This window comes from Bubalus bubalis, chromosome 3 (assembly GCF_019923935.1).
Source record: "Bubalus bubalis isolate 160015118507 breed Murrah chromosome 3, NDDB_SH_1, whole genome shotgun sequence".
Taxonomy (NCBI): Eukaryota; Metazoa; Chordata; class Mammalia; order Artiodactyla; family Bovidae; genus Bubalus; species Bubalus bubalis.
The window spans coordinates 86217610-86237275 of record NC_059159.1 but is presented as its reverse complement, the minus strand read 5'-3'; the positions used below and the strand labels follow the sequence as shown (position 1 = coordinate 86237275).

Here is a 19666-nt window from a genome sequence, read left to right as displayed (position 1 = left end):
CGTCTGGGTAGGGGATTAGGAATAGTGGCCTGAAAGAAGAGAGTAATCTAACATTTGTACTGAGATTTGAGAGGTCAGTAAGAAATGGTTGGGGGAAAAGTGAAAGTGAAAAGTGAAGTGAAATTTAATAATCTAAAAGTCTCACCTTATTTAACATATCCATATGTTTGGATGATGAATCTGAGTGTTTTCATTTTATGAATGATAAGTAAGTACAGATTAAGTTCGTTACAAGTGGTATAATTTTGAAAGTGATTTACTTTTGACATTTGCTGCTTTAGATTGATTACTGTCAATTTTATCTTTGTCTTAGAATTTATTCTGTTGTTTGTTGATTTTTCAGAATTTTAAAGTTCAAGTCCTCAGCTTCCTCTGGAACCATACTCAAAACAAGGTACTATCAGAAGGGTGTCAGAGAAACAGAACCAAGCTGGGGTAGGAATTGTAATACAAGAATATTATAAGAATTATAGAACTGTGTTATAAAGAACTATAAGAATAGGATAAAAATTTTAAATTTTTGATTTAAAAATTATGACTACAAGTTTAGATTTTTAAAATTATTCTTAATTTATGCCAGTTAATGCATTTTCACCATAAAATGCACTTAATACTTTGTGATGCTGATGGATATGAAGAGGGACTATTGCCATTGTCTCTCATTTTTAATGGTCCTTTCTCTTTCCTGCTTTGCCCCTTTCCCACCAATAAGGACATCAAATGAATAAAAAGCCCACTCCATTTTTTAATGTCATTTCCAATCAAGAAATATGGAGAAAAAAATGTCGGTGATATTGTACCCAACTCACGAGTGAAAAAGCTTAGATTCCAAAAGATCAACTTTCCCGGTGAAGTAGCTGAAGAATCAGAGAAGAATCATATTTTTATGTTTAATGTCCCAACGAGGATAAATACTTGGTGCTTCTTATGTGTCTGCCCAATGCTGTTTACTCTCTACTTTTAATTGGGACATACTAAGTGAGGCGTGAATACCATTTCCAAAGCACTGACTATAGAACATTAAGGTTGGTGAGGGAAAATTTTTTTTCTTCCTCCAGAGTTGATATTTAATATATGCCATTTCTTTTGTTTATTTTACTAGGACCCAGTTGTCGCAAATGCTGCCTATAAATCTCTGTCACACTTTGGTGCCGGGGACCACACGATTCTTCATCTGCCTGAAGAGGTAGAGCTTTCTGCTTTCTCACTGCTGTCTCTTTTCTCCTGGGTGTATAGCTTTATTTGTATCCCTCTATGGAAAAGAGTCTTACCTGTAACTGTAGATATATTGTGCTTAAAAGATAAGAATTTATATTCACTATTTGTTTTATCTGTTATAGATTATAGAGGTCTTAGACGTCACAGATAGTGAATTTAAATCTCTTTGAAGCAAATGGAAGACATGTATGGAGCAAAATGTAGTCTCCATAAGGTGACCAGTTGTATGACTGTATTCCTGTGCCCAAAGCAGATCTCTGTCACTCTGGAACCACTTTACCCAAACCCAGACTACACAGAGTATGGTTTTCTATCACCTGGGCACCCAAAGATCTTTATTTGTGATGGAGACTTGAGATGCCTTGTGAAAACAATCTGCTATTTATTTGTTTTGAAATGATAGTCCTGGAGAACTGGGTGAAGAAGGTATCACTCTCTTTTAAGTGTTAACACATTATATGATATTTTCTCAGTTTTTAGACTAAAAACAACCAACCTTTTATAACATCTACCTAATATAACCAGCTTTCAATTCTCAGGTAATATTAAGGAGTAAAGTGTATGGTTTCATGTTTAGTGTTACTGCTAATTCAAAAACATACAAATGTTTATTTTATTTTTTAAAGTTTTTTTTTTTTAATGTGGACCATTTTTAAAGTCTTTATTGAATTTTTTACAATATTTCTTCTGTTTTATGTTTTGTCCTAACTCCTCAGTTCAGTTCAGTTCAGTCTCTCAGTCATGTCCGACTCTTTGCCACCCCATGAACCGCAGCACACCAGGCCTCCCTGTCCATCACCAACTCCAGGAATCCTCCCAAACCATGTCCATTGAGTCGGTGATGCCATCCAACCATCTCATCATCTGTTGTCCCCTTCTCCTCCTGCCCTCAATCTTTCCCAGCATCATGGTCTTTTCAAATGAGTGAGCTCTTCACATCAGGTGGCCAAAGTATTGGAGTTTCAGCTTCAAAATCAGTCCTACCAATGAATACCAGGACTGATCTCCTTTAGGATGGACTGGTTGGATCTCCTTGCAGTCCAAGGGACTCTCAAGAGTCTTCTCCAACACCACAGTTTAAAAGCATCAAATCTTCGGCACTCGGCTTTCTTCACAGTCCAACCCTCACATCCATTCATGACCACTGGAAAAACCATAGCCTTGTCTAGATGGACCTTTGTTGGCAAAGTAATGTCTCTGCTTTTTAATATACTATCTATGTTGGTCATAACTTTCCTTCCAGGGAGTAAGCATCTTTTAATTCTATGGCTGCAGTCATCATCTGCAGTGATTTTGGAGCCCAGAAAAATAAAGTCAGCCACTGTTTCCACTGTTTCCCCATCTATTTGCCATGCAGTGATGGGACCAGAGGCCATGATTTTCGTTTTCTGAATGTTGAGCTAAATTTAAGCCAACTTTTTCACTCTCCTCTTTGACTTTCATCAAGAGGCTCTTTAGTTCTTCTTCACTTTCTGCCATAAGGGTAGTATCATCTGCATATCTGAGGTTATTGATATTTCTCCCGGCAATCTTGATTTCCAGCTTGTGCTTCTTCCAGCCCAGAATTTCTCATGACGTACTCTGCATATAAGTTAAATAAGCCAGGTGACAATATACAGCCTTGACGTACTCCTTTTCCTATTTGGAACCAGTCTGTTGTTCCATGTCCAGTTCTAACTGTTGCTTCCTGACCTGCATATAGGTTTCTCAAGAGGCAGGTCAGGTGGTCTGGTATTCCCATCTCTTTCAGAATTTTCCACAGTTTATTGTGATCCACACAGTCAAAGGCTTTGGCATAGTCAATAAAGCAGAAATAGATATTTTTCTGGAACTCTCTTGCTTTTTCCATGATCCAGCGGCTGTTGGCAATTTGATCTCCCCAACCAGGGATCAAACCCTGAACCCCTGCACTGAAAGGCAATGCTTAACCACCGGACCACCAAAGAGGTCCCTACAAATGTTTATTGAATGCCATTAGAAAGTGAGGAAGACATTGTGTTAGAAAAAGTTATGTGTAACATGACCCAGAATCCATTCTAGGGGTGAAATGGCAAGAAATTTTGTTATGAATTTCTTGGGATCCTCAAGCATTTTAAAATGGGTTGATTGTTTCTTCTGGATTGAGTTTATTCAACAATTAGATGCCAGTAGGAACCAGGCAAGCTTCTGTTTATTGAATTGAATTGAAGGGACTGATGATAGGCTCTTGTAAAACCAAATCCATCACAAGGCAGGATTTCCCGTGTTACTGAGAACTCAAAGACAGATCAGCCAGCTTGTCATGCAGTTATCACAAACAGGAAGTCTTAAGAAAAGATTTGTTCTTTGACTCATAACATTTAAAAAGATGGGATTTCAGACTGCACTATGGTGATCAGCAATACCCATAGCTTCTTAAAAAAAAGAAAGACAAAGGAAAAAGTTACATGTATATTTGATTTACAGACTCTTACCAATAGGTTAGCTACAGTTTCTAGAAAGATACTTTTTTGTTATTATTATTTTAAATAAGCATTTTCTAACTTAGATCACAACATAATGATTGCCTTATTTTTAGCTATTATTACTGAAATATTCCAGCTGGCATAATAGCTTTTATTAAATAACTGCCATATACTCTTTACTATTTAGTCTCCACCTCTTTAAATGTTGATATGTTTATATTTTATTCTGTGGCGGTTTAGTTGCTAAGTCGTGTTCAACTATTCTGTGACCCCCAGGACAGTAGCCTGCCAGGCTCCTCTGTCCATGGGATTTCCCAGACAAGAACACTGGAGTGGGTTGCCATTCCCTTCTCCAGGGGATCTTCCTGACCCAGGGATCGAGCCCATGTCTCCTCCATTGTAGGCAGATTCTTTACTGCTGAGCCACCAGGGAAGCCCTGTATTTTATCTTACTTGAGGGTTATGTTCAGTTTCTGATTATGTTTGTTAGAGTTAATACTTAGTTAAGTGCTATACTCAGTCAAATATTACTTTCTTAACCTCACTCCTATATCCTCAGATCCTTGAATAACCATAAATAGCTCTTTATATCTTCCAATGTAAAGAGTAGTGATTTAGAGTTGGGTTTATATATATGCTTGGGTTTTCACCAGCAGAGCCTGAAGGTCTGTAAAGGAAATCTCTAAGACTTATTTTAGCCCTGCTTTTTCAGCCTTTTTTTCCTGCCCTAACCCCCTTCTGGGATATGACTCACTTCTACAGGTATCTGGTTCACTGGTGGTAGTTTGGTGGTTAAGTCACTTAGTCACGTCCAACTCTTTGTGACCCCATGGACTGTAACCCACCAGGCTCCTCTGTCCACGGGATTTCCCAGGCAAGAATACTGGAGTGGGTTGCCATTTCCTTCTCCCGGGGATCTTTCCAATCCAAGAGTCGAACCTGGTCTCTTGTATTGTAGGTGGATTCTTTACTGACTGAGCCACCAGGGAATCATTCTCTCAACTGGGATTAAGGTGAGAGGACTTAATGGTTTAACAGAGTCTACCTCCCTCCAAGCCCCAGCTTCTGATATAGAGGACCTTCCTCCATGTGAAGAAATCATTACTTCCAAAGCCATGCACCATCCATTCTTCTTTTTATTCATTACTGATTTTCAGTTTGATTGTTTGAAGGACTAAAAGCCCCCAGAATGGTCAATATGTTCATATTCCAAACAAGTCCCCATAGGCAAAGGATGCAACCAGTCAGCTCCTGCCTCTGTGTTGTGGATGATGGCAGTAATGTGAAACTGATTCCCTTTCTCTGAAAGCACACTTTGAACTGTTTCAGAAGTCTCTCCAGGTAGGGACTTTTCTAGTTGTAAGATCTAAGATTCCTTCTTGTTATCAAGTTCACTCACTCTGCACCACGGGCAATTGGCTTACTCACAAAACTGAAGGCTACTTGTATACCTTTCCAGTGAAAGTGTTCCCACAGTCTCTTTTTCTATTTATGGAAACTTGTGAAATAATCTGTTAGCAAAACATTCTGTGAATTTCAAGTAGAAAAAAAATGTTAAAAAGATACAATGGGGACTTCCATGGTAGTCCAGTGGTTATGAATCCACCTTGCAATGTAGGAGAAACTAAGATCCCACATGCCACAGAGCAACTTAAGCCCATGTGCCACAACTAGAAAGTCTGTGAGCCACAATGAAAGATCCCGCATGACACAACGTAGATTCCCAGTGCCACAACTAAGACCCAATGCAGCCAACTAAATACATATTTTTAAAAAATAAAAAAAGTAGATACAGTGGATAATTGGGCTTCCCTGGTGGCTCAGTAAAGAATCTACCTGCATTGAAGGAGACCTGGGTTCGATCCCTGGTTTGGGAAGATTTGGAGAAGGTAATAGCTGCCCACTGCAGTATTCTGGCCTGGAGAATTCCATGGATTCTATAGTCCATGAGGTTGCAAAGAGTCAGACACGACTGAGCGACTTTCACCTTCACAGTGGATAATATCCACATGGTTACTTTTGTGGAATATAGTTCAACTACTTTTGTAAGTATACCTTTCTTTAAATTTACTAAAGAAAGATTTCTTGTTCATTGCTGCATCCACTTAAACTGTGAAACTTGTTGAAAGAAAGCTAACAGGCTGGTAAATCAAAAGCCATTAAAGGAGTGGCAGACATCAGCAGGAAGGTGTAGGGTTAAATGAAACAGTGCATGTAAGGTAAGATGGAAAATGTCTGTGGAGAGCAGAACTGAATAAGATACCATGTGAGCTAGGGATTTGAATACCAGATTCATTAACTCATCTTTCTTGTCACTGGTGTATTATTAGGGACTTCTGTGAATTGTTGTTCATAGACACTTAACAGTTGCATTGCTTTAATAATTATTTATTGGACATATATATACTAAGTGCTAGGCTGTCTTAGACTGAGCAACTGAACTGAACTGAACTGAGGTGGTCTTATGAGCTGGGAATGTTGAATGAATCCATGTGTTTATTCATTTGTAACAGTATTGTTAATCATTTGAAATATGCACATCTAAAATTGATTAAAAAATTCAGTGGGGCTTCTTTGAGGACTTATTTCAATATTAAATAGAATGATTTTTTTCCCCATTTAGTTTGTATTTCTTAGTCTTTTAGCTATTTATCCTTCTCCTTCGCCTTATTTAGCGCCCCCCAACACCCCACAAATGAAACAAAAGGAAAAAACAAACCAAAAAAAAAAACTATAGAGAATTGTGTTTCTGGTAAAACAGTTAATAATGGATAAACATTTCAGTTGATTCTTCTGTGACTTGGGTTCATTAAAAAATATTTGGCTGTTTAAAAATTGAACTTTTTATTATAAAGCTCTTAACGTAGATTGTGTTGTTGATTTCTGGAGTTAATTTTAGAAGTGAGTAATATAAAAGAATTCATTATGCACCCTGGGTTGGTATTAATGTGGTGTAACCTGTTTGGCTTTGATTTAAGTGAATGTCATTGCATTCATCAGAAGCTATTTCTTTTTGTAAATGAATTTATGCAGATACTTGACATGTTCCAAATAAAATTCTCTGCTTATCCACAAACTCGTGGATTTTTATATGTTGCACACACAGAAGAATGGCTGAAAGGTTGTCTGGCTCAGAATGTGTAGTGAAGCATTTTGTAGGATAAGCTTTTCAATATTCTACTTAAAGCAGATTTTAATAGTAATTTATTATTTTATATTTGGCTCTCCCTTTAAGTTTCTTCAGCAAAGCTTAGCTGTAATTGGAAGGGCATAGTTGGTGTCTGTATGTGCACGCATGCATGTGTGTGTGTGTGTGTGTGTATGTGTGTATGTTCTGAAAAGACCCCCCCCACCTTTTTTTCCCCTGGATGTTTGAGTAGCTAATGTGATGCAGTTACCAACATTTTATCATTTTAACAAGTATTCTTTCATAAGTCTTCCCTCGATTTTCCCTAGTTGTACACATGTTGATCTTATTCCATTGTTGCATACAAGTCAAGGGAAAAGGCTGGGACTAGTATAGGGAAGCTGGAACAAATGCTTGAAGAAAAGTGAGCGGAGGAGGAGGGATGTGTAATGAAGCCAGGGTCTAACAGTAAGTGCTAATCTGTTCAGGAGAATCAGCTCACTTTTGAAGAAACATAATTGAAGGAGTAATCATACCATTATAAGCAGGCAGAGTATTTCTGTACTTAAATGACAGTACATTTCTAATTTCTTTGTTAAAATATATGCATATATAAGATATAGACAAATGTTGTTAAATCATTTTTTATATATTTTATATATATATATATTATAAGGTTGAGCAGAAACACTGGATAAGCTAAAATGTGTGCAAAAAAGATCATATTCTTTTATATGAAGTAATTCTGGTATTAAGAGTGTTTGGTGATCTGGCATAGTTCACACGCCAGTTCAGGTCCATCTGAAGGGTGCGGCAGCTTCTACTTCTGTTTCCTATGCTTCCGCTTATGTGGCTACCTCCTCAGCTGCTCCCTCCTCCAGATCATACTCTCTCCCCTTTCCTCTCTTTCTTATAGCCTTCCTTCCTTTCTTTTTAAACAACTTTGAAAAGTGAAAGTGTTAGTCACTCAGTTGTGTCCAGCTCTTTGTGACCCCATGGACTGTAGCTCGTCAGGCTCCTCTGTTCATGGAATTCTCCAGGCAAGAATACTGGAGTGGGTTACCATTCCCTTCCCCAGGGGATCTTCCCCACCCAGGGATCGAACCCAAGTCTTCTACATTGGCAGGTGGATTCTTTACCATCTGAGCCACCAACTTTATTGAGATATAATTTGCATCCCATACGGTTCACTCATTTAAAGCATACAATTCTAGTGGTTTTAGTGTGTTCAAAGAATTGTTCATGTAATCACCGAGCTACCACAATCTAATTTTAGAACATTCTATTAGCCACCAATTCCCATTACCCTTCCCCCCCGCTCCCCAGCACTATTAGTATGCTTTCTGTCTCTAAAAATTTACCTGGCCTGAACTTTTCCTATAATGAAATCATATAATATGTGGTCTTTAGTGACTGGCTTTGTTCACTTAGCATAATGTTTTCCAAGTTCATGAGTAACACATATCTGCATTTAATACCCACTTATGACTGAATAATATTCCATTGTATAGATATGCCATATGTGCTCATGGACATTTGAGTTGCTTCCATTTTTTTGGGCTATTACCACTAATGTATTCACATTCATGAACGTTGATGGGCAAGTTTTGTGTGATCATTTATTTTTACTTCTTTTGGTCATATACCTAAGAATAGGATTGTTGGGCAGTCCTACTGGGTAACTCTGCATTTAACTTTCTGAGAAACTGTCAAACTATTTTCCATAGGGGCTGTACCATTTTACGTTCCTATGAACAGTGTGTAAGTGTTCTGATTTCTCCACAACTGCACCATCCCTCTGAGTTTTCATCTTAGCTTAAGAGTTTAGTGCTGCCTTCCACCTCCCAGAGTCCCCTATCTCTGTGAACATGACACGCTACAGAGTTTCCCAGTGCTGTGGTACTCTGGAGGCTTCCCAGGTGGCACTAGTGGGAAAGAACCCACCTGCCAATGCAAATGCAGGAGACATAAGAGACACGAGTTCAATCCCTGGTCAGGAAAGTCCCTGGGAGGAGGGCATGGCAACCCACTCCGATATTCTTGCCTGGAGAATCCCATGGGCAGAGGAGCCTGGGGGGCAACAGTCCATAGGGTCTCAAAGAGTCAGACATGACTGAAGTGACTTAGCATGCACACACTGATGCTCTGGTGTGGTAACCAGTGTTATTCATATAGTCTCCAGCTGTAAGCATTATTGTCTGTTTCCCCCTGTATGCCCTTCAAATACTTTTTTCAATTTGTACTATGATGTGTAAAAAGTCAAGAAGCAAGGTAAACAGACCCAGAACCAACTCCTTTTGGAGAACTTTTTAGGCAGCTAGGAATAGTTAAAATCTCTAAGATAGAGGATATCTCTGGCAGTCCAGTGGTTAAGAATCCTCCTTTCTACTGCAGGGAATGTGGGTTCTACTCCTGGTCAGGGAACTAAGATCCCACATGCCACATGTATGGCCAAAAAAAAAATCTCTAGGATATCTCTTGATGATACTAAATGTGGCAAATTCCAAGTATACAAGCAGACCAGAGATACTCAGAAAACCCTCCTTGTCAGAACCAAAAGGTTTGCAAATGTGCCACGGTTTCTCTGGTATACACTGATAGCAGCAAATGCGGGCATGCCCTCCACAGAGCATACATCATTGTTATCTCTGTAATTATGGCTGGCTCAGTCCTCTGACAATTAGGTCCTCAAGATTGAATCAGAATTAAATCTTGTCTTGGAAAGTACTCGATAGGCTGCTTTCACTCCTTCACTAGCAAAAACGAACACTAGTTATGGTTGAAAGGCTTCATCAGAGTTGAGGTTATTATACTTGAGAAACATTTTATCCCTGTTTTCTTTTATCCCCTTGCAAGTTTCCTGACTCAGTGCAGTTCCTAAATGGAACAGTGCTTTGGGGACCTATGAAGAAGGCAGTCTGCAGGAATTGTTAATTATTTCTAAAAATAACTCTGGGAGACAGACTAATGGTAATGACTGGGTTCTGGCACTTTATGGTTATAGCAACCACTTTTATATATTTTGATTTCCTCCCCTAATGCTTAATTATCTCCATGGGCATGACAATGGTATGTCATTGAAAGTATTAAAAATTTAATTAATTGCTTGACAGTTATATCTTGTGGAAATTACAATAGTGGTAATCTTTCTACCTTTTTAATTTTTGGTTCAAACAAACCTAACTAATCACAAATCTTCAAATGGCAAATTAGACACAGTAAAGTAGAGCTACCAATTACAGATTTTAGTGTTTTTATATTCTCTTGCAACAAACTGTAGAGTCAAACAATAAGTCAACTAAAGCATTCTGTGTCTTCCTGATCTCTACTATATATCCTACTAGAAGATTTTAAGCTTTATCATAGAAATATAGCTAAAATCACCGATTTAAAAAAAATGTATTCAGAGAAGGCAAATATCTAATTATAAATAATAGAAGTTCAATATACTGAATGTGTTTGCATTTTATTGTCTGATGGCATAAAATTTTTATTAGTTTTCTGTAGTAATCATTGCTTATGCTGGTTTATGATGATTTTCTTACTATATTACCATTAGTTCTTTACATTGATCTGGGAGTGTATCTAATAAGATGATTAGAATTTACTATTTAGTTAATTTGAAAATGAATAGATTTTGAAAATCAGTTTTAATGATCTTTTGACATTGTAGAGCAATGAGTCTCAATGAACTTTGAAAAGGGCAAGTAAAAGGTTTTAGTATCACCTTCTCTATCATTTCAGGTAAGACCAGAAATCCAAACTCCTGATGACCTAGATGAAGATGAAGATGAGGAGGGTGATGAAAAAGAGGTGGATCTTTCCATTCCTGGCTCTTGCTATCTCAAACTTTTGTCACTCACAGCTCCTTCAGTTTTACCAGGTGGGAAAACTGGTAAAAAAAACTTTTGTCCTATTTGGTGGGACAAAAGCTAGCATTTTTGTGTGTGTGTGCTTTTTTCTTCCTACTTCTCTGATTAATTGTGCTCTTTTGTGACGTATGCATAGTCTAGCTTACTTTAGTCTTAAATACTTATTTTCTATCTGTGTCCTACAGGGACTCCTTGAGATAGTATGGTGTTCCAAACACACTGAAAAATGTTAGAGTTAAAATTAAACTGGAGAACTAGTTTAAACAATCATTTTCATTGGAAAATTTAAATTCATTTTAAAAGTTAAATTTATTCTACAAGACAGATTTGCAGTGTGACTCTTAAGTTACTGAGTCAAATGGTTCTTTACCTTATTTATAAACTGAATGAAAAGATCATTAGAATCTTTAGGAATTTCCTGGGTAGTTTCATCACATTTCCTGGCAGTCCAGTGGTTAAGACTCAACCTTCTAATGCAGGGGCTGTGGGTTCGATCCCTGGTCAGGAAACTAAGATCTCATATGCTTTTAGGCTTCCCTGGTGGCTCAGATGGTGAAGAATCCGCCTGCAATGTGGGAGACCTGGGTTCAGGGTTGGGAAGATCCCCTGGAGAAGGGAATGGCTATCCACTCTAGTAATATTCTTGCCTGGAGAATTCTGTGGACAGAGGAGCCTGGTAGGCTACAGTCCTGCTGCTGCTGTTAAGTGGCTTCAGTCATGTCTGACTCTGTGCGACCCCAGAGATGGCAGCCCACCGGGCTCCCCTGTCCCTGGGATTCTCCAGGCAAGAACACTGGAGTGGGTTGCCATTTCCTTCTCCAATGCATGAAAGTGAAAAGTGAAAGGGAAGTCGCTCAGTCGTGTCCGACTCCTAGCAACCCCATGGACTGCAGCCTACCAGGCTCCTCTGTCCATGGGGTTTTCCAGGCAAGAGTACTGGAGTGGGGTGCCATTGCCTTCTCCAGGCTACAGTCCAAGAGGTTGCAAAGAATCACACATGACTGAGTGACTTTCACTTCACTTCATCATTAGAAATATATTCTTCCTTTAGAATTACTCTACAGAAATGGTGGTACCAATATTTGAGAACTATCCATTAATGCTTTTTAAAAATAGATTAAGTTATATGGTCATTTAGTTTTGATATAAAGTGTATAGGACCTTGACTCTTAAATAATTATTCTAATTATATCCAATTATTCCAATTCAATATTAGCCAACGTTTTTACAAGCATGCATTTATTACCTTTTTCAGTCCGAAATCTACCCTGAATATTCATGGATGTAAAAATTAAGTTCAGTAAACTCACAAAATGTCATCTTTGTCTTCTCACTAATGATCATAGTCTTCTCACTTCATAATCTCACTGGCCTATAATGTTAGAGATTTTTTGGTGGTTTTAAAAAATAATTAATTAATTAATTTGACTGCATCAGGTCTTTAGTTGTGGCATGCAGGATCTGTTAGTTGTGGCAACATGTGGGATCTAGTTCCCTAAACAGGAATCGAACCCAGGCGCCCTCATTGGAAGCACAGAGTCTTTGCCACAGGACCACCAGGGAAGTCCCATGTTAGATGTTTTTATCCTCGGTTTCATCCTACATGGAGATGCCTGAGGAATTCAGCCAAATACATTTAGTATTTATTGCCAGAGCAGGCTTCTGTCCCTAAGTCCTGCCTCCTTTCATTAGAGAAAACCGAACGGTACACCTTAGACAGAGTTCATCTTTTCTTTCCCCCGTATGTCCAGTACAAGCCTTAAAGACTTGTTGCCATTTTCTTTCTCCTGTTCATCCCCACTTCTTACCTCAAGGCTCCTCAGAGTCTAGGACCTCCCAAATCCCCTGTGGTTAATAGTGGGTCCAAAGAGGAAAAACGCCTCCAGTTATCCAAGTTCCACCTATATCCCCAGATAACCGAAGAGTTCAAAGTCCTCTTGGGCTTTTAAAAGGACATTGTTCCCTCTTAAATGGACCCTTACTCTAGTCTCCTGGCACTAGAAACAGGAGAAGGGGTATGTGTGTGGCCGAGGTATACTGTTGTTTCTGTCCATTCCATATGTGCAGAGCTGTGATGGCTGTTAACTGGCTCTTCTGCATGTTTGTACTTGATATTTACTAGTATCTGTCCCTAAGAAAGAAGGGGAGGAGTTGAGATTATCTGTATCTATTTGAGAAAATTCAATAATTAGAGTCAGTCAGGTGAATGACCTAGAGGCTGACTGTGTCTGGCAGACCATGTCACCATGAACAAAGTTCTTCATTTTTTGTTGCTTCTTATTCCCTGTGATTGTAAGAACCAGGAAAAGACACTGCCTTAGAGATGTACAACCTAAGTACAGGGTGGATGATATATTTTAAGCTTCTAGGTACAGCAAGCAGAAGACTGAATTGCAGTGAATGTAAACTAATCCTGGCCCCTTTCTTCTTATTCCTTTCAAGTGAACAAAAGCAGTTGCAAAGTAAATCCAGTGATTTGAATTATTTTAAATAGGGATGTTACTGCTGCTGCTGCTAAGTCGCTTCAGTCGTGTCCGACTCTGTGCGACCCCAGAGACGGCAGCCCACCAGGCTCCCCCATCCCTGGGATTCTCCAGGCAAGAGTACTGGAGTAGGGTGCCATTGCCTTCTCCGTATGCTGTAAAAGATTTTTTAATTTTGAAATAATTTCATACTTATCAGAAGTTGCAAAATTAGAGAGTACTTTTACCCAGCTATTCCCATTGATAACATCTCACATAACTTTAGTTCATTATTAATACCAGGGAATTCACTTTCATACTGTTAATTAAACTATAGACCTACTTGGATTTCATCAATTTTTTTTTTTTACAGTGTACAAGTTTTGGGAATTAGCTTTTTTAAAAAGCTCAGTATAACATCTAAGACCCATCTAAGTAGTTATCTGTATCAATTTGTTCTTTTTTTATTCTAAGTAATATTCCATTTTGAGATGTACCCAGGTGGCATTAGCAGTAAAGAACCCACCTACAAATGCAGGAATTGTCAGAGACACAGGTTTGACCCCTGGGTTAGGAAGACCCCCTGGAGAAGGGCACAGCAACCCACTCCAGTGTTCTTGCCTGGAGAATCCCTTGGACAGAGGAGCCTGGCAGGCTATAGCCCACAGGGTCACAAAGAGTTGAACATGACTGAACCAACTTCACACGCACATAAAACGTACCATAGTTTGTCTATGTCCTCATATGTTGGAAGGCATTTGTTTTATATCTAACACTCTGTGTCCTACAGATTTTCAGCTCTTTTCAAATCCTCACTTGATCATCTGGAAGGAAGAGACTAGGGCAAGGTTCAAAGACAATGGGGAAAATTCCTAGTTGCTAGCTTTTTCAAGCTAGCAACTTGGGACAGATGGTACTGTACATATCAGTTGCATGCATGGTATTTTACTTTCATTTAAACTGCTCTCAGGCCTGGAATTATTTGAGAGTCCTTAGTTCTCTGAAGTGCCTGACAAATAGACAAATTTTCATTTCTGGGTTCGTCTATGTGGAGATATGTACTTATCTCTTGACATATATTATCTTTTACCAGAATAGGATGCCTTCTGTCCTCACAAGCACATAATTCTTAGGTACATTCTGAAAAGTCTAGACTCCTCCCTGGCTTGAAGCAGTCATTCATGTGGTCGTGTATATAGGACTTGGGATATGTGACCTGCCAATGCGTATTACCCACATTTTTCATTCAGATGACATATTGGTCAGGGTCTTCACAGGAAATTCAGAGGGAATAGTCGAGAGTTTAATAAAGGACTGCTTAAAGGGGTACTGTCAGGGTTAAAAAAAATTCACAAGCAATGGTGGATCATCTCAGAATGACAAATGTCTCTCAGCCTGAAGAGCTAAAGGAAGGTAATAGTTACGAGAATAAGAGAGAGCTTCTGTGTCATAAATAGGTCTGCCTAAGGGGAGTTAGGTGGAGAAGGCAATGGCACCCCACTCCAGTACTCTTGCCTGGAAAATCCCATGGACGGAGGAGCCTGGTAGGCTGCAGTCCATGAGGTCACTAGGAGTTGGACACGACTGAGCGACTTCCCTTTCACTTTTCACTTTCATGCATTGGAGAAGGAAATGGCAACCCAGTCCAGTGTCCTTATCTGGGGAATCCCAGGGACGGGGGAGCCTGGTGGGCTGCCGTCTATGGGGTCACACAGAGTCGGACCCGACTGAAGCGACTTAGCAGCAGCAGCAGCAGCAAGGGGAGTCAGGATCTTCAAAAGAGGGGTACAGGCAACCCAGGGCATTCCTGCAGGAGGATGTCTAGGGAGTAACACGCCCTCACCTCTGTTCTCAGCCTCTGATCTCCTACCAGTATCTCCCACTGAGTGAAGCCAGCTGAAAGCCAGAGGACAAGGGAGCCTGGTGATGCTGTTGTGAAAGGTTATTCTTCCAGGGCACAGAGCAGGGTTGGGAGGGTGGATCTGGAGGGCAAAATGGAAAACTTACTACATAGGTGTTCTCTGGACTTTGAATGGAGAAGCTTGGTTGTGCCTTGAAAGGCTCCATATAAGAATGACAGAATTGGATATGTAATCCATGTTCTGGTGAGTATTTGCTGCCTTTAATTTAACTGTGGTCTTTTAAAGGGGACATTTAGACCTGTTCAGAATGAAATTCTAGTCTAGGTAGGTGGACTCTTGCTTTTTCTTCCTATAAGAAGAGGCACATGTAGTGGTTTCCTTTTTTGTTTCCCTTATGATTTGTTTAGCTTTATTTTTTTGTTGCTGTTTTTGTTCTGCATTGGGCAACCTCTAGTGGTCCTTGGGAAAATAACACTTGAATATAAACCTATAGTGTTAATCAAGTATTTTGCTTGAATATCCTGTCGTCTTCTGGTCCTGGATCACTGTATTCCCTTATAATAAGTAAAGATGTCAAGCAATAAGGATCTTGGGCTTAATTAGAAGGAACACAAATAAATAATGAATTAGTTTTTAAAAATAAGTGTACTGATATTACTACACAATGAAGGACAGTCATAAAAGGCTCTTTCTAAATGATAAGAAAGAGCCAGTCACATGGCAATCAAGGATTAGTGTGTTCCAGGTAGAAGGAATAGCAAGTGCAGTGGCCTTGTCTTAGGTATGAGCTTTGTGTTATTGAGGAATGGAGTAAAGCCCATGTGAAAATGTGCCTTTAACATAGCTAGGAAGGAAGGCAGGTGGTAGAGATGTAGTCAGAAGGAGAGTCGGGGGCCGGGTCATAGGAAGCTTTGATGTTATTCTGTGTACAGTGAAACACCAGAAGGTGTTAGAGATGGAAATGGCATAAAATTCTAGCTTCGGAGTAGAGGATGGTTTGGAGGAGTAGTCATGAGGAGAAGAAATCAAGAAACAAGTTTTTAAATTCAACCAAATGAGAAAAAGAGAAGATAATGACTGGGCAAGTAGCAGTAAAAATGGAAAGGGGTGGATTTGAGATATATTTTAAAAGATAGATCTAAAAGGACTTGCTAATGAATTACATATACAAACTATGAGAAAGAAGAATTAAGAATGACCAAGTTTTTAAACTTGCATAACTGAGTGCCATGTTCTGGTTTTAGGAAGACGAAGAATGGGATGAGAATCAAGACTTGTTCTTTTACTTCGTGAAATTTGATCTAAAATATAGCTAAGTTCTTGTTTTTGTGGGTGTGTGTATATGACTTAAGAATGAATGTTTCTCTCTAGCATACGATATTTACTTTTGATCTCCTTTTATTTCTTTCAGCTTTGGAGGAATTTTTTACATCACTTGTGAAGCAAGAAATGGTGAATATGCCCCGTGGGGTGTATCACTCTGCATTGAAAGGAGGTGCCCGCTTAGATCAAGGAAAGACTGTAGCAGGAATCCCCAATTTTATGTTGAAAATGTACGAAACAAACAAGCAGCCAGGTTTGAAACCTGGCCTTGCGGGTAAGTGATACATCAGTGTATAGGTTTTTAATGTACCGATTTAAGCTTCTCTTCCAAGTGGGATGTGATTGGGCATGGAAAGGCATTGCTGCTGCTGCTCACATCTAGACACACTGGATAAATTACAAATATGAATCACATCTTAAAGCCATTTAGAGAACTGCAGAAGCAAAGACATAAATAAAAGCAAAGAAGAGATAGACTGAAATTACAGAATAGGGGGAACATTTTAGATGTTTTCGATTTTTTTAGGTTGTTCCCTGCCCCACGCACTGGCCCCCACCTCATAGGGGATGTTCACCCGTTTGGGTTGTAGACTGGAACGGGGAATTGGCTCAGGCAGAGGCCTGTTGGAGGCCAGAAAAACCAGTAAAGCTTTTAGTGGCATCAAGGGACTAGGGTGATGTGGTGATTAATTTTACGTATCATCTTAATTGGGCTAAATGATGCTCAGATAACTGATAAATATGATTTCTGAATGTGTCTGTACATGAGTTTCCAGAAGAGGTTAGCATTTGAGTCAGCAGACTGAGTAAAGATCATCAGTGTAGGTTGGCAACATCCAAACCATTGAAGACCTGAATAGTACAAAAAGACAGAGGAAGGGTGAAGCTGGGAGATCCGTCTTCTCCTGCCTTTGGACGGTGGTGCTCCTGGTTCTTGGGCTTCCTGACTCAGACTGAATTACACCAGTGGCTTTTCTGGTCCTCTTGTTTGCACACAGAAGATTGTGGGACCTCTCAGCCTCAAAATTCTTGTGAATCAATTGCCATTAAAAAAAAAAAATCTCTACTTGCTTATATACATATCTATATCTATACATATCTTGTTAGTTCTGTTTTTCTGAAGATTCTAACTAATATAGGTGACAAACTGGAGATTTTCCTCTTGAGATATTTGGTGAGTTTGGAGTTTGCACTGAAAGTTAAAGAACTATGCTGATGCTTCTGAAAGGCAGTGGTCTCCAGTCTTCCAGTACTTGGAAAACAAAGACTGACTTTATTTTCCTGAAAACAAGTACACAAATAGTGAGTTGATACTGGAGATCTACAGGTCTTTTCACCTGGTTGCCTTTACTCATTTTGGCCTCAGTTAGAGGCTGAAATTCAGGCTTGACCTTAACAAGAGGGTGATACAGGAGGCAGAGAAACCAATAGAGATCCTGACATTTTTGTGGTAACCTAGTGACAAAACTGAGCTGGAGGGACTTCAAGCACACGGCATGTTTCTCCCTTAAGGTATTTGTCAAATTTTGAAGCTTTGTGGGATGGGAATTTAAAAGGTAACCTGAAAACTTCTGAGGACAGATGTAAATCTCTGAATCTCCCGTAATCTTCCCATACTGAAGAGTCAAAGACCGATTAGGCTGTCAGTTGAAAATCTTGAAGAAGGTGTGCCCTAGAAACAGGGTTGAACTAGAGGTAGACTGAGATTTACCAAAGCTATAATCAAGCCTGGCTCAGTTAAATCCCCAATTCAGTTGAGATGGTCAGTCCTTCACTCTGCCTAACAGAGGAGAAACTCCTCTCAGATAAAAAAATAACATCATTTAGAATTTCTCTGGATCTTTCATTACCATCCAGTATACAGGGAAAAGGTTCTAGGCATTTGAAAAAGGAAGAAACTAGAAAGGAAGGGAATATTACATGGAGATAAAGCAGTCAGTATATCAGGAAGGCATCACAATTCTAATCAGTGTACACAAAATAGCAGAGTTCAAACTACATGACAAAAAATTAGAACTAACTAAATAGACAAATCCATAATACTAGTAGGAAACTCTAAAACATGTTCTTCAATGACTTGATGAATAAGCAGACAAAAAATCAAGTTCACAAAATATATGAACAATACCCTGAACAAACTTTACTTAAGTCATGCATGGAACATTGTATCTTATAGTGATATACTTTGTATGCTTTTAAGTCAGATATGCAGATGACACCACTCTTATGGCAGAAAGTGAAGAGGAACTAAAAAGCCTCTTGATGAAAGTGAAAGTGGAGAGTGAAAAAGTTGGCTTAAAGTTCAACATTCAGAAAACGAAGATCATGGCATCTGGTCCCATCACTTCATGGGAAATAGATGGGGAAACTGGAAACAGTGTCAGACTTTATTTTGGGGGGCTCCAAAATCACTGCAGATGGTGACTGCAGCCATGAAATTAAAAGATGCTTACTCCTTGGAAGAAAAGTTATGACCAACCTTGATAGCATATTCAAAAGCAGAGACATTACTTTGCCAACAAAGGTCCATCTAGTCAAGGCTATGGTTTTTCCAGTGGTCATGTATGGATGTGAGAGTTGGACTATGAAGAAAGCTGAGCACCGAAGAATTGATGCTTTTGAACTGTGGTGTTGGAGAAGATTCTTGAGAGTCCCTTGGACTGCAAGGAGATCCAACCAGTCCATTCTAAAGGAGATCAGCCTTGGGATTTCTTTGGAAGGAATGATGCTAAAGCTGAAACTCCAGTACTTTGGCCACCTCATGCAAAGAGTTGACTCATTGGAAAAGACTCTGATGCTGGGAGGGATTGGGGGCAGGAGGAGAAGAGGACGACAGAGGATGAGATGGCTGGATAGCATCACTGACTTGATGGATGTGAGTCTTAGTGAACTCGGGGAGTTGGTGATGGACAGGGAGGCCTGGCGTGCTGCGATTCATGGGGTTGCAAAGAGTCGGACACGACTGAGTGACTGAACTGAACTGAAACTGTACATTGGGTTATTTGTCTTCTTGTTGATTTTTAAGATTTCTTTATATACACTGATAAGGAGGAAATGGAAACCTCTTGGAGGAGGAAATGGCAACCCACTCCAGTATTCTTGCCTGGAAAATCCCCATGGACAGAAAAGCCTGACGGGCTGTATAGTTCATGGTGTTGCCAAGAGTCGGACATGACTGAAGCGACTTAACACACACACACACACACAAACTGTACGTTGGCAACTTATCAGAATGATCATATGGCAGATCATAAACTTCAACAAATTTCAAAATATTGAAGTCATTGAGTCTGTGATAACTAGCCTGGAAATTCCACTAGCCTGGAAATTGAATAATATAGATCACCCATGGATCAAA

General features: G+C 39.4%; 1 protein-coding gene across 5 annotated transcripts in view; it reads left to right on the top strand.

Moving 5' to 3' along the window:
• Window positions 1-19666, top strand: part of FOCAD (focadhesin) — a 301517-nt gene that overhangs the window by 177360 nt on the left and 104491 nt on the right. For all 5 annotated transcript variants that reach the window (XM_044939795.2, XM_044939797.2, XM_044939796.2 and 2 more), the window contains 4 exons: window positions 344-394; window positions 1103-1186; window positions 10534-10672; window positions 16397-16582. In XM_044939795.2, coding sequence (XP_044795730.1) covers window positions 344-394; window positions 1103-1186; window positions 10534-10672; window positions 16397-16582 — 460 coding nt within the window. The remainder of the gene's footprint in view (window positions 1-343; window positions 395-1102; window positions 1187-10533; window positions 10673-16396; window positions 16583-19666) is intronic.